Source organism: Stegodyphus dumicola, chromosome 1, assembly GCF_044657685.1.
Source record: "Stegodyphus dumicola isolate Sdum_Otavi_A_Nest chromosome 1, ASM4465768v1".
Classification (NCBI taxonomy): domain Eukaryota; kingdom Metazoa; phylum Arthropoda; class Arachnida; order Araneae; family Eresidae; genus Stegodyphus; species Stegodyphus dumicola.
Window position 1 is genome coordinate 129,282,827 of NC_140768.1, and position 14,272 is coordinate 129,297,098.

The 14,272-nt window shown below is 31.3% G+C and overlaps 1 protein-coding gene across 1 annotated transcript in view; it reads right to left on the bottom strand.

Moving 5' to 3' along the window:
- Positions 1 to 14,272, bottom strand: part of LOC118205757 (ADP-ribosylation factor-like protein 13B) — a 66,851-nt gene that overhangs the window by 35,940 nt on the left and 16,639 nt on the right. The window contains exons 3-6 of the mRNA XM_085820458.1: positions 13,616 to 13,865; positions 5,970 to 6,075; positions 2,495 to 2,697; positions 2,009 to 2,117 (exon numbers count right to left, since the gene is read on the bottom strand). Of these exons, the coding sequence (XP_085676584.1) occupies positions 2,009 to 2,117; positions 2,495 to 2,697; positions 5,970 to 6,075; positions 13,616 to 13,865 (668 nt within the window). The remainder of the gene's footprint in view (positions 1 to 2,008; positions 2,118 to 2,494; positions 2,698 to 5,969; positions 6,076 to 13,615; positions 13,866 to 14,272) is intronic.

Sequence of the window (14,272 nt, forward strand, 5' to 3'; positions counted from 1 at the left end):
TATTTTCTACTAGTGTTTTGTCTAAATAGAGGAATTGAATTGATTATTTTTAAATGTTTAATTTCGATAATTCTTTATTTAATTTCGATATGTCTTAAAATAAATATTTCTGAAAAGAAATTTTCACTGAAGTAATTGTGATTTCAGTATTATATGTGATTGTGATTCAGTCTGTGATTGTGATTCAGTGATTTCAGTCTTCTTTATTTAATTTCGATATGCCTTAAAACAAATATTTCTGTAAAGAAAGTTTCACTGAAGAAATTGTGATTTCAGTATTATATCAAAGAATTTAATATTTACTAAATGTCAGAAGATAAATTGTTCTCTTTTCTAAATGTGAAATTATTAATTAATGATTTGTAGTATACACACTCATCCTCGAGATAAGTGAACAAATGAGATATTATTGAAAAAATGTTTTGATTATGTTTGGTAGGGGTAGTCTGGCCAGCTATCTTAAATTATAATGTGTGGGAATATTCAATAAATGTGTTTATTATTTTTATTATTGTATGTTTCTTTTGAATTTAATTGTGGTCTACAGTAGGTACCCATATGATCCTTACGGAAACATGGTTATTTTATCGAAACTGGGTAACCATATTGCGGTAGTAGAAAAATCAGTTTTAGGGGTTTTATGACTATACGATTGGCCTACTTAATTTATATTTGTTGAGTAGACTTCTTAAATGTGAGATGTATCTTTCCATGGTGTTTTGAAGAGATCTGCGTGGTATTTTAAATGTTAAGGGTTTAAGGTTATCTCTAGTTTTGTATTGAAATTTGCGTGTTTTCAGGTTGAAGATCTAAATTAGTTTTATTTCAATGAGAGATAGCAGATTGATGATTTTGTTGCTGAAGTGCATTTTTCACATTTTGGTTTTGACAAATAATCTTTATTTTACCAAAACACCAGGGAGGATATTTTTCACCTCCCTTGATTTAAAGTGTTTTTATTTTGATTATGAAAGTAATTAAGTAGTACTCAGTTTAATTTTAGTTTGAGTCATTTTTTTTATGTCGCGGCACCAAAGCAGAAGTTAGTTAACAAATCAGTTTAAGAGTAAAATTGTAAAGGTAATTTTTCCCTTTTTTCTACGCAACAATATGTGCTGAATGTATTTTGGCAACACAGTTTATTGCCTTATACACAGTTGTGTAAAAGAGGATATAAGGATAATTTGAAATAATCCAATTTTCTACAGAAAAATACATGCACCAACATTGTTTGTTAATCACTATTAAATTAAATATGCTTTATCTCCTATAACAATGCCCTTGCTTTCAAAGTCTTAAAATAAAATGTCTCAAGTATCCTTCTGCTTAATTCTTTGTTTAAAGAAATAAGATATATGATAAGAAGATTTACTTGTGTATTTTTCAGCTTAGCTTTTTTAGCACAAGGCTCTGAAAATTTTATCCATGTAACTTCAACTTTTTCAAGACCTTCAGAAAATGAGTTCCCCTAAATTTTAAAATGTATTCATTTATACAGCAATTATTTCCACTTTACTGTTTGATCTGTTTGTGGATTTGGGGTGCATGAGCTTTGACTGAAGAAGCAATAATAGTGAAGAGCTTCAAGAAAACAGAAATATCTAATGCTCTTGATAGTTCTGAAGATTATTGCACATGCAAGACAGACTGATCAATGATGAAGACAATGACAATAGTAATGACAGTGACGACTTGCAAGCTATAGCAAACGACAATTCAAACAGCATTAAATGATTTGATACCTAGTGAGTAACAGTGGACTACAATAAGAATGAGTGAGATTCAGCTGACTTTAATTCTTTCCTTTTCTTTTTCTTTTTTGTATAAAATGCAATTTAAATATTCATATTTCTTCTTAAAGAGATGCATTGCAGTTTAACTACTCTTGAACAAACTAAACTGGATGATGAATAGATCCATTTTTAATAAACTGGAGTATATTCAATGAATATAACAATTAATGCATATAATTAAACATTAAGAAACTACTCAAAATTTTAAAGCTTACCCGAATAACATTACAAGGCTTAAAAGGATTTCCTATAACAACATCATCATCCTCTTCATGAGCATTACATCTTGCTTCTTCTTTGACCCGATTTTCAGCAAGCCTCTCTCTACATAATATATCAAATGCATATAACTAATATAAAAGACTAAAATACACTAACTTTAAAAAAAAAAAAAAAAAAAAAAAAAAAAAAAAAAAAAAAAAAACATAGAATAGCTTAATTATAAAAACAACTAAAAAAAGTTAAGTACCTGTTTAATCTACTGGACATTATTTATATAAATTAGGATAATAATTACAGATAAGATGTAATATTGAATTAATGATGGAAATTTAAAATTATCTTTATTTCTTCATTGAGACTACATTCAAAAACAGTTTAACATGTGTAAATATTTTATTAGTTATAAAAGTTTATATTTATCCTATAAGTTTCATCTGTTAAAAAAAACTATTCTAAGATTTATTGCAGAGTAATAACACCTTTCTTCTCGTATTCTTTGCACACGTTGCATCCTTTCTGCTTGTTCTTTTTCCTCTTGCTTCTTTTGTTCAAGCATTTCTTTCTCAACTCTTTGATGCAGTTCATCAAAATCTCTTGAGATGAGACCAATCAACCAATTAAATCCTTCCTGTATTCCAGGGTCCTTTATCTTCACTTCATCATATATGGCACATGAGGCTTCCTTAGATATTAAAAAATATATATATGAATCGCTAAGAAACACAAAAAATAGATGATGAAAGGAAACACAGATGGAAAGAATTACATTGCAAGCAATGGAGAACAAGACTTAAGGCCTTATGCTTACAAAAACTAGCGTGAAAAGAAAATGATGACGATAAATCTAACATGCCTGGGGAAAAAAAGCAGCTATTCAATTCCATACCTCATTTAGAAGCTTCTAAACCATAAAAGCAGATGTTTAGACAGTCATATGAAATTGTAGATACTTCTGTTAAAATGATATACTCCTCCAATAAATAGTACCCTAATGTATATATATTGTTTTGTGCATATGAGTTTGTAACATATCTAATGCACACAGAATTCATGACAGACCAAAAGAAACACTTCACCAGTTCTGAAACTTTCCACAAAAATACCCATACAGCTCTTCACGGTATTACAAAGTGCAATGCATCATTACACTTCAAACTACTAAAAATGTTAATGGTATGGAAAGACATCTAAAAGGTAAAGCTATCATGGAGATATCTCAATATTTTGTAGTTATCTCCGAACTAACAACTGAGAGCAGATACGCTCTCTGATCTTATATAGTTTTCAGCCGGCCACTGAGAAATCTCTAGCACTTCTTAAAATTACTGGAAGACATACGAGGACTGGATATGATTACAGCTACATATGCAATCAACTACAGTTATTCAGTTGCAATACTACAAGGACTGGACCAAAATGTAGACAATAGTCGCCAACTCAGGTGACTTTTGGCGATTTCTCGCCAAAATCGTCCCCAGCTTGGCAGTTACTACAATATCTCACCAAACTAGCAAGTTAGCCATTTACTCAATGTTAAATAAACTTGCCCTGCATTCTTATTTTAAAGCATCACCTCTTTAGATTTTCATGTTACATTATTCTTTAGATTTTCATGTTACATTACTAAAACATATACTATAACTTCACTAAAATTATTTGTTAGATACAAAATTAACATTGCCTCCTTCCCAATGACTGCACACCCTGGGCAGTACAATCCCTGGACAGGAAGCCATACTTACAACTATGGAAAATCAATGCTATACTAGACTAATAATTTCAGTGAATAGGATAAAACAAATCATATCAATAAATGCATAAATTTACAAATTTATATACCAATGGGCCCATGGTCTTAGTATACTATTTACATTATATACCCTATTTGGACTACATACTATGGCCATAGTAAGGGACTAGTCTGTTGTAATAAACAATGTTAGGCTTAGTATTAGATAATTTGTGGATTTAACTAAAATTTACGAATCTGAAGATCTATTGCCAATTGGTTGCAATTAAGTTTAATAATTTAATTTTGCATTTAAAATTTTAAATAGCCCCCTTCAAACAGAAAAGCCTTCTGATAGGCACATGTAATGTGCTAAGTTGTCTGTGGCAACAGCATGCTTACTGAAATAAAAATTACCATTTAATCTGCCTCGACTGTCAGTTTCCTATTCATTATGGATGCATATTCTATGGAATACAATTTTTACTGAACATAATGGATTCAACATTCTATGCTATCTACATACTGTATCATCAATACTGCTATTTTCCTTATATATATATATAATTTATTTCCTAAACAGTATTGATTAATTGATTATATTATCTCCTAAGTTTAATTAAAGTAGAATTATTTTAAAAGTGTGCATCCATACTGGTAAGTTATATTTTGAAAGATGTTTTGAAGTAATTTGAAAGTTGATTTAAGATCATACAACATTATATATATATATATATATATATTATATATATATATATATAATTTAATTTTTTTTACAATAAACCAGTATCTATATCTAAACAGCTGCCAAAATATATTACACTACTCTTAAAGCAAGTAACATAATTCTCCATAATTCAATAAAAAAATTATGTCCACTGCAAGTTTTAGACTTTTAACTGCAATAAATCTATTAACAGTTTTTCTTAATATATAACAGCTTTTTGGCATAACTATTATTTTGGTAAATATAAATTTCAACTGAGTGAAATATATCAGTCAGTTACATTCTTACACAAATTAAAAGCATAATCTCACAAAGAAAATAAAAATCTTAATAATACTTTAAAAAGAAATTTATCTGCAAATAAAATCCTATAAAACAGCCATTTTTAACCATACAACAGTACTACCTTAATTAATGTTTTACTGCCTCAATTGTGATTTTACCAATACTAAAAATGCAAAAGTCTAAAATTAAAGAAGAGAATGTATGATAAAAAATATCTTAATTGAACTCATTAAAGAATACTAATAAATTAAATTAATTAATTAAATTTCTTGTCATCAAATGTACCAAAACGTTTTTAAGATATATAACATTTTTTTAAGCATTTTAAGTAATGCACTATTGTTATTTGAATGAAAATCAAATTATGCTGCATTAGTAATTAGTTCTACTATAGCTATCTAGCTCAGTTTTAATTTATTTGCACTAAAACAGAAATATTAACATTTTTCATATTAGTAAAAATACAGAATAAGTAAAAAACTTCATAATGTTGAAATCAATGCTAATGTGATGACGGGAAGTAAAATAATGGAAATGAATGAATGAAGTAAATTATAATATGTATTACATTTGATTATGTTGATATACAGTGTTTTAGAAGATAAACAGTAAAAATGTGATGATTGCATACATTACTTCATACATTAAGTTCCATTATTTTTACTTCCCATCATCACATTACTATAATTTCAAAAATAATTCTTTTACTCTCTTTTACCACCTACAATTAGCCACCAAAATCTAAAATTCATAGCTCCAAACAACCAAAATTATCTACCAAACTCCAAAAAATACAAGGAGGTAAAGGTACTTTTTTTATTATTATTTAAAACTAATCCTACTATTCTATACTTAGGTATTTTTTTCTTCAAATATATTGCCTTGATTGTTTATACATATTTCAAGTTCCACATATACATATTGTTCTTAGAGATGTTAGGTAATATATTATTAAAAATATATGCAGAGCTTGGCTTGCTAGCAAGTTTAATTAAAATGAAGACAAAAATAAAGAGGATATAATTTAAAAAAATTATTTTGAGAGATGGCTTTACTGAAAAACTATCTAACAGCTGCTTTGTATTTAAATTTTAAGTGAAAAAAATTATATGAGAATCAATATCAGAAGTTAAACTGTTAGAAGTAAATTATTTTAGATGCTTAGTTAAGGGCAATATAAATCAGAATAATGAGATGGAATAAAATAACTTACCACCCTTGTAGGGCATTTCTGTTCATTAACTAAAACTTCTAAATCAAGTCGATTGACAAGCTCTGCTTCATCTAGTGCACCAAATATATCTTGCTTATTAACTAATCTAGATAATTAAAATGTTTAATGTGAGCATATCTTTTAAACAGATAAAAAATGTAAAAATAATCATGAGTTTCTGAAAATATTAATAAGAAAAATTAGCTTTTTACTGTTCATCTTCTAAAACACTGTATATCAACATAATCAAATGTAATACATATTACAGTCAAAAGTCGTTAATTCGGACACCCATAATCCGGACCTCAAAGCTAAAATCTTTCTGCGCATGCCTTCATAGGCGTTTACACGTGCGCGGAAGACCTTTACGACTGCGCATATGCATCTGCGCAAGCGCAGAATATGTTTTCGTGTGCGCGTTTAATGTATAACAGATGGTATAAGCTAAAATTATCTAATTATCTATTTCAGTTAATGTTGATGATTACGTTGTTCCTTAATCTTCGAATTGGATCTGGCTTATTACTTTTTGCAGACTGTAAGAGCAATTTTATAAAAGTAAGCTTGAACTTTCGATTATGTCAAATAGAATTTCCGATGCTGGAGCTCCCAAAGGATCTACAAAACGAAAGTATGTTTTGATGTCCATCAAACAAAAAGTGGAATTGCTACAAAAAATGGATAAAGGCATATCCTTTGTTTATCTAACCGTTCCGAAATCTGTTTATCAATTTCACGCTGCTCTGCGTGGGGGGGGATGTCGCAGCGCGCAATGAACTGGAAGTTGATCTGTCAGCACTATCGTTATCTTCAGGGCAGATGTTTTTATTTTATTCGGCTTATAATTCCTTACTAAATGTAGTATTTCATCTCGATGTACTCCGTCTTTGATATGATTTAAATCAAATTCCTGCTCATTATAAATATCACAAATACAAATCAAATAGTTTTCTGGTTGCAATTTTCTAATTTCGGCTATGCGTAATGTATGCTTTACACATGCGCGCGTTGAAAGAAATGTTTAATAAAGTAAACAAATAAATATTAAGCTTCTTTTTTTGTAAATTTTGATACCCTTTAGATCATAATTGCTCATTATTTTATAAATTACGGTTTCATATTTTTAATTTTATAATTTCTGCATGCCATCTTACCAGATTTAAACTGATGATCTATAATCCGAAAAAATCCATAATCCGGAATCGCCGACGATTCCGGATTCAAGACTTTTGACTGTATAATTTACTTCATACATTCATTTCCATTATTTTACTTCCCATCATCATATTAGCATTGATTTCAACATTATGACGTTTTTTTACTTATTCTATATTTTTACTAATATGAAAAATGTTAATATTTCTGCCTTACTGCAAAAAAATTAAAACTGAGCTGGATAGCTATATTAGAACTAATTGCTAATGCAACATAATTTGATTTGTCATTCAAATAATAATAGTGCATTACTTAAAATGCTTTAAAAAATGCTAATCTGCTGTTAAATGCCACAATTGATTGCCAACAGAAAAATTAAATTTACAATTAATAAAAAAATATATTTCTAATGCCTTATACTAAATACCTCAACTATAAAACTATTCTTAACAATTTAGTGTTACAGTAGCCATCATGAAAGAAAATTATCACATCTGCTGTTAACTGCAACAATTGATAGCCAACAGAAAAGTAACCCTACTTAACTGCTAGCATAGGCAACATAACCATTCCAAACAACTGTTTTGAATATAGGCAGTGGTTGTGGATTTACTGCTTGTAGAATTTAGTGCATTATTATTTTTAAGCAGAGGCTTGCCTGTGGCAACATCTACAGATCGAATCAGAGGTACAATGCAAGAGTCTTATGTTGGCCTTAGAGGACAAAACTTGAGTCTGTGTCATGGGAATGGAATTTTTTACCATTAGGACAAAAGAGCTCTTGTGCACTAAATTCAAGAATTACAACTCTTTGAAATTTACAAGGTTGGCTGGCTCCATGACCACTACATACCTGACAACCTCTAAAGATAAAAATTCAGAAGATTTCTCCCCCAAATTCAGAAGATTTCCCCAAAATTCAGAAGAACACGAAGAATTAATATCATGCTTTGATATTAAATAATAATTTATAAAAATAGAAAAAAGAAAATTGTACTTACATTAGTAAATCTCAATTAAGTAGTAACTAAAAATTTATTAGGAAACATAAAACAAGAGCTTAATGTTACACAAAAAAATTATTGCAATGAATTTAGAGTGCATTTTTTGGCTTTAGCCAAAAATTCTTTGGAAATTCGGCTTTGTAGGCAGGCCGAAAATATTGAGAATACGGTTTTTTTAAACTCATTTCGTAACGACGATGTATTAAGAAAATGCGTAGCACATGCAAACAAAAAACAAACAGAATGCGGCAATCCACGCTCGCTGAGTAATTCCCTTGCTGCTGAAGCAAACGCGAAAAAAATAACCTGGCGCCCGCAAAGAAAAGAGTGGGAAAAACAAGTTCAGCGCATTGGATTGGCTGGTTAAGCGACGAGTTGGGAGAAACCGCAGGTTACTGGATTCGAAGTAGTCGGTAGTTGGCGGTAAAACACGATGCAATTGGCGAAAAATTCTAAAATTTCGACAAAAATCACTAAAAACACTTGAAAAAGGAAAAAAAATCGTAAAAAATGGATTACGATCGTAAAATCGTAAATACAAACGCATTTTCGTAAAAATTACGAAAAATTCGTAAAAGTTAGCAGGTATGCCACTATAAATATTTTTATCCGCTTCTTACACCATCTAATGAAAGGAAGTTCTTCAGGCTATAAATACATAAACTGCACCATTCTTAAAAATGTTAGCAGGGTATAATAAAACCAATTTTCAAAATAAAGGTTTTCCTTCTTCCTGCAACTTTTAATGTTGCATCTTTAAACTGCTTTAATCAACAATATACAGGACAAAGATCCAGACTCATCAACTTTGCCAATTTCAGATTCTTCTGGATCTTTAGTTTAAATCCAGTAAGATGAAATGTAGAAATTATAAAATTAAGAATATGAAACAGTCGCTAATGAAATAATGAAGCATTTCTGACCTTAGGAATCAAAATTTAAAAAAAAAAAAAAAAAAAAAGCTCAAAATTTACGTTGTTTATTTTATTAAACATTTCTTACAGTATAAGTTGTTCAAGGTAGTTAGTTCATTTTTGGTGCTAGTACTTTTTCTTTGATTTTACACATATACGAAAATTCTCATTCATTTACAAAGTGCCAATGTTCAAATCCAATAGCTGCTGCATTGAGAATTCCCACTGAATTTTCAATACAGACTTTTTTCATTCTCAGAAACTTCTCTGTTATCGTCTTTACTATTGGTAGCAACATTTTCTGGATTTAGGACCATGCTCCGTATTTTGTCAATTGTCAGTTGATTGATGGTTGTCATCGCAATAGAAATTTGTTATATCATCTTCTTTCATTATCTTCTCCACATTTTTTCACAAATTCTGTTAATTACCTTTTTGTTTGCATTATCTGAAAACCTTGATATTTGCGCTGTCATTGTAAAGCTTAGATAGTGTCTGCTAAATACTACTGCTGAAGAATGATGAGACTGTTGAGGGATATGTTGCTCCACTAAATTTAGCTTGCTTCTAAGGAAGTTAAGCCTCAATTATATTAATTTAATTATTTATTACATTTACATATATTTTCTCCATATGCTTAAGGTTTAACTGAGTTCTGAACATGTACTTAAGATTTATCAGAATAATAAAGCAGTATTTTAATGCAAACTGTATGTGTAATCTTTTGAGCTATGAATGCCTTTGTTTCTATTTTTTGCATATGGAAAGAAATTTCTATTTGTCAGCATAACAACACTTCTCAGCACAGTTAACTGAAGTCTGTAATTGTCATCAAGCGCAATGTCAACATAAAAAGTTACAATGCTATTTGGCATTTAATTACCAATATTTTTTTAATTGTTTTAGACATCACTGCATAAATCATTTCTAAAGCTGCCATGACTTGTTAGTCATATAAGTATGAAAGCAAAACAATGATTTGCCAGGTTAAAATCAGGCATGTGAATTACTCAATAGGTGTAAAATCAGTGATGAATTTTTTAGTGGTTGGGTTTCAGATGTATGCCAATCAAAAAGGTGGCTATGAAGCCAAATTATTGAGTAGACAGATTTAGGTCAATTAAATTATAGTATTTCTTCAATGTGGATGTATTTTAGCTCCAAAGAGAAATTAAGAAACTCTCTAGATGTTTTATTATGAAAAAAATAGCTATGTATGCATTAAATATTAAGCATCTGCAAGAACAACACACTTTTCTCAGAATCTATTTTCTCTCTTTTCGCAAAAAAAATTTTGAAAAAGAAAAAAGAAAGAAAATTGCTGGTGGCCTGGAATCCAGATTTCAGACTTTTTCCTGTATACTGCATGTTACATCTAAACTCTGGACTATCAGCACCATTACATCTAAACTCTAGAATAATCTGGATGAGAAAAACACAGTTAGAACTCTGAACCTGAACTGAAATGACTGTAAAAAGAAGAACCTGTAATCTTTAAGTAAATGTAACCTAATAATTGTATATAAATCTAATCTGTTTATATTACACAGAAGTGTCAGTCTTAGTGCACAATGTTTGAAGTTTAGATATGTCAACAATCCGAATGGAATGAGCTCAGCTCCTGGGTGAAAGAAAAGGTACGAGATTTCTTTTTACCTTTTAGAACTCTATTTGAGAGATACAACACTGCATTTTATGAGCATTTTGGTATATTCTAATTTTTAGTACTTCGATTTGAGATGTATTTCAATCAAAAAAGCGACTGTGAAGCCAAATTATTCAGCACACAGATTTAGGCTGATAAATAACAGTATATTTTCAGTGTGGAGGTGTTTCATTTAGTTTTAAAGTGAAATTAAGAAACTATCTGCATGCTTTATTATAAAAAATGTCTATTACGTATGCACTAAGCATATTATGAAAAATTGTCTACTAAGTAACATTAACCATGTGCAAGAACATGGTGTTCTCCACATCTATTTCCTTCTCTTTTAGCAAAAAGCTTCGAGAAGGGAAAAAGAAAATTTTTTATGGTCTGTAGGTCAGGATATTAGATATTGGGATTTCAGACTCTATATGGTATACTGATTTCATGAGCATTTCAGTACATTCTATTTTGAGGTAAAATGATTTTTTCTCGAAGGAACTACATATGGCTCAGCATCACTTAGTTCACCTAGAATGAAATTTAAGAAAATTCTGCAGCAAAAACTGCAATACAATAATTACCTACATACTTTCCTCTTTCAGACATTTGGCCCACCAGCGGCCGAGCGGTAAAGTCGCTGAACACTGGTAGTTCGGTCCTAAGTTCGAATCCCGCTCGATGGCTGCATGGGCGTTTTCGTGGTTTTCCCCATGTGTAATGTGTATACGAGCCAGTTTCCCTTAGAAAGTCCTCCACGAAGGCATCCCTTCCCTTAGGCAGATAGCCCTCGAGGCTTTGCCATAATCACACACACACACTTTCAGACATTTTTCCTTTCTTAAATTTTAATTAAATAACAAATATTTGTATTGATTAAATGGTTAAATGACAATAATTAATATTGTGAAAAGAAGCAAAAGAGCTGCATTATTGGTGGTCGCTTTGCCTTTTAACAAAGTGTAAGCTTTTAAGATTTACACTGCTGGCCATTAAAATTTCAACATCATGAGGTAAAGAAAAAAAGAAAAAAAAAAAAAAAAGATATTTATTGCATGTAAACAGTATGGCATGAAGACAAAATGATTAAAATTAAATTTGTAAGCATTTTGGAAGTTTACAGGGATGCGAAATAAGTAGAAATAGCTGCCACATGGCCCTTACACCACTGGCATGGAGTCAAACTGGGCTTGGGTGACAGAAATGGACAGCTCATTTCATGCTGCTTCAAGTCTATGCCACACTACATGAACGAAATTAGCTGGAGAGGGGTGGCAAGCAAGTCTCAACACATGACCAGATGTTTTCAATGGGTGGCAGATATGGAGATTATGCAAGACAGGGCAGCAATCGAATATACTCTGTGTATTTAGGAGGTTCAGAACATGACGTATAACATGTGGTCTTGCATTATCTTGTTGGAACATGGCATTTGGAGGCCTCGAAGACAGGGTACAAACACTGGGCGTAAGATGTCAGAAATGCACCCATCTGCATTACCATCAATCCAAACTATAGATGTGCGTGTCATGTACCCTATGGCTGCTCAAACTATCACACCAGGTGTAGGGCCCCTATGCTGATATCAAATGCAAGCAGGCAACGTGCTATTTCTCAGACACGTATATGTCCATCAGAATTCTGCATGTAGAACCAGGACTCGTTTGAAAAGGCGACATTGTGCCACTCCTGTACCCAGCTTTGTCGTGTGGTACACCAGAGTCGCCGTCTCTCTCTGTGCTGCATTGTCAAGAGAAACCGAAGTAATGATCACCCTGTTAACAGTCCACGCTGCTGCAAATGTTGAAGCACTTTATGAGCTGATACTGGAAACACTGCAAACATGCCCATTTCCTGACTAATGGTCCGTGATGTGGTCGTATGGTTTTGCATGGCTGACCTCACAATATGCCTGTCCACTCTGGCGTTAGTCATGGGAGGTTGTTGAGATCCTACATGCCCTTCAGTATGACCCTCAGCAATCCATTGATTCCATATTTGCATGACAGTGGTTGGATGTCCACCAGTGCAACCAATGATATCACGGAACGATAATCTAATATTTCGATAGGCAACGATCCTGATTCTATCAAATTTTGAAACTTGCTGGTAAGCATTTCCTCTTCTTATTCGAAGCATAACACGATATTCTGAGCAAACTCCAACCTTACAAAGTATTTTCCGAATGAGAAATCCACTACACAAATTTTCTTTTATGAAGTCCTTCAGATGTGGTTTCTCCCTACTGCATCATCTAAACACGCTGAAATAATCATTTGCATGTCCCGACTTTTTCTTCCTTTCATGTTATTTTGACCTTCATCAGATCATTCCTCCTATTAATTTTATACCACATATGCATATCTGAATAAATATAACTAAGTTCTTATTTTTTTTTTTAAAGTTCTGAAGTTTTTTAGGGACTTAGTTTTAAACTTAAATTTTAACTTAGATTCAGATTTTAAACAATCCTTTAGATTCTATGCTGGGATAGTGAGTCGTAGCAAGCTTTTTTGAATAACTAAATGCCTCTTCCTTCACCTCTTTTTTTAGTTTCTTATATAATCTTTTTTAATAATTTTTTATGCCCTACATATTAAAAAAATTTCCTGTAAATTATTTTATGCTTTGTTGTTGAATTTTTATGCAAAACAAAGACCTGTTTTAGAAAAGATATATTAGACCAATTATTTATTTACACTTTTTTTTAACTTTCCTGCAGTTTATGCATCAAAAAAAATTTCAAGCATTAGATTTAACAATACCACTGATATTCTCAAGTCTAACATTAAAAATTTTTCCTCCAAGATTTATTGCATCCAAGAAACTTTCACATATAAACTAATCAGCTAATATGTTTGGCTTTTGATATTCACATAAAATACAAATTAGAAATACTTCTGTAATAGTAAATATTTATTAACTTACAAAAGCATTGGCTTTCCAGCAATCTTTTCATCCTTTAAAACACATCTAATTTCAGTCTTGCACTCCTCTAGACGTTGAGGGTCACTAGCATCAACTACAAAGATAAGGCCATGAACCAACGCATAGTACTTCTTCCAAATACCTCTTATTTTGGGCCCACCTCCAAGGTCATAAATGGTGATATTGTACTTCCCATGTTTCAAAGAAATGCTTGAAAATCCAACAGTGGGAACAGCATCTGCTGTTGATTCTAGATAAAAATAAATAAATAAATTAACATTTTTACTTTTTTTTTTCCCCTTCAAAATAAACAGTAAATTCCATTATAGTTTAAGGTATTTTCTCCAACCTTTCCGTATGCCTTCATGGTGTAAATGGAAGCATACTCAATGTACTATATTTGAGAGGTCCACGGTTCGAGGGACGGTGACGGCATTGCACATTTATCACCTTCCTATTTCAATATACTCTAATGACTCTACAATTGCACCTGAACTAAAAGGTAGTGGATGATAATTCGTCACCACCAGGATTTGGCAACTGCGTCCCCTAAACACAGTTGCCCTTTAAAAAGGGAAATATACAAGGTTGTTCAATAGATGGCGGAGCGCCATCTATTCATCAATATTAGACCTAAAACTTCGATATCATTTTCAT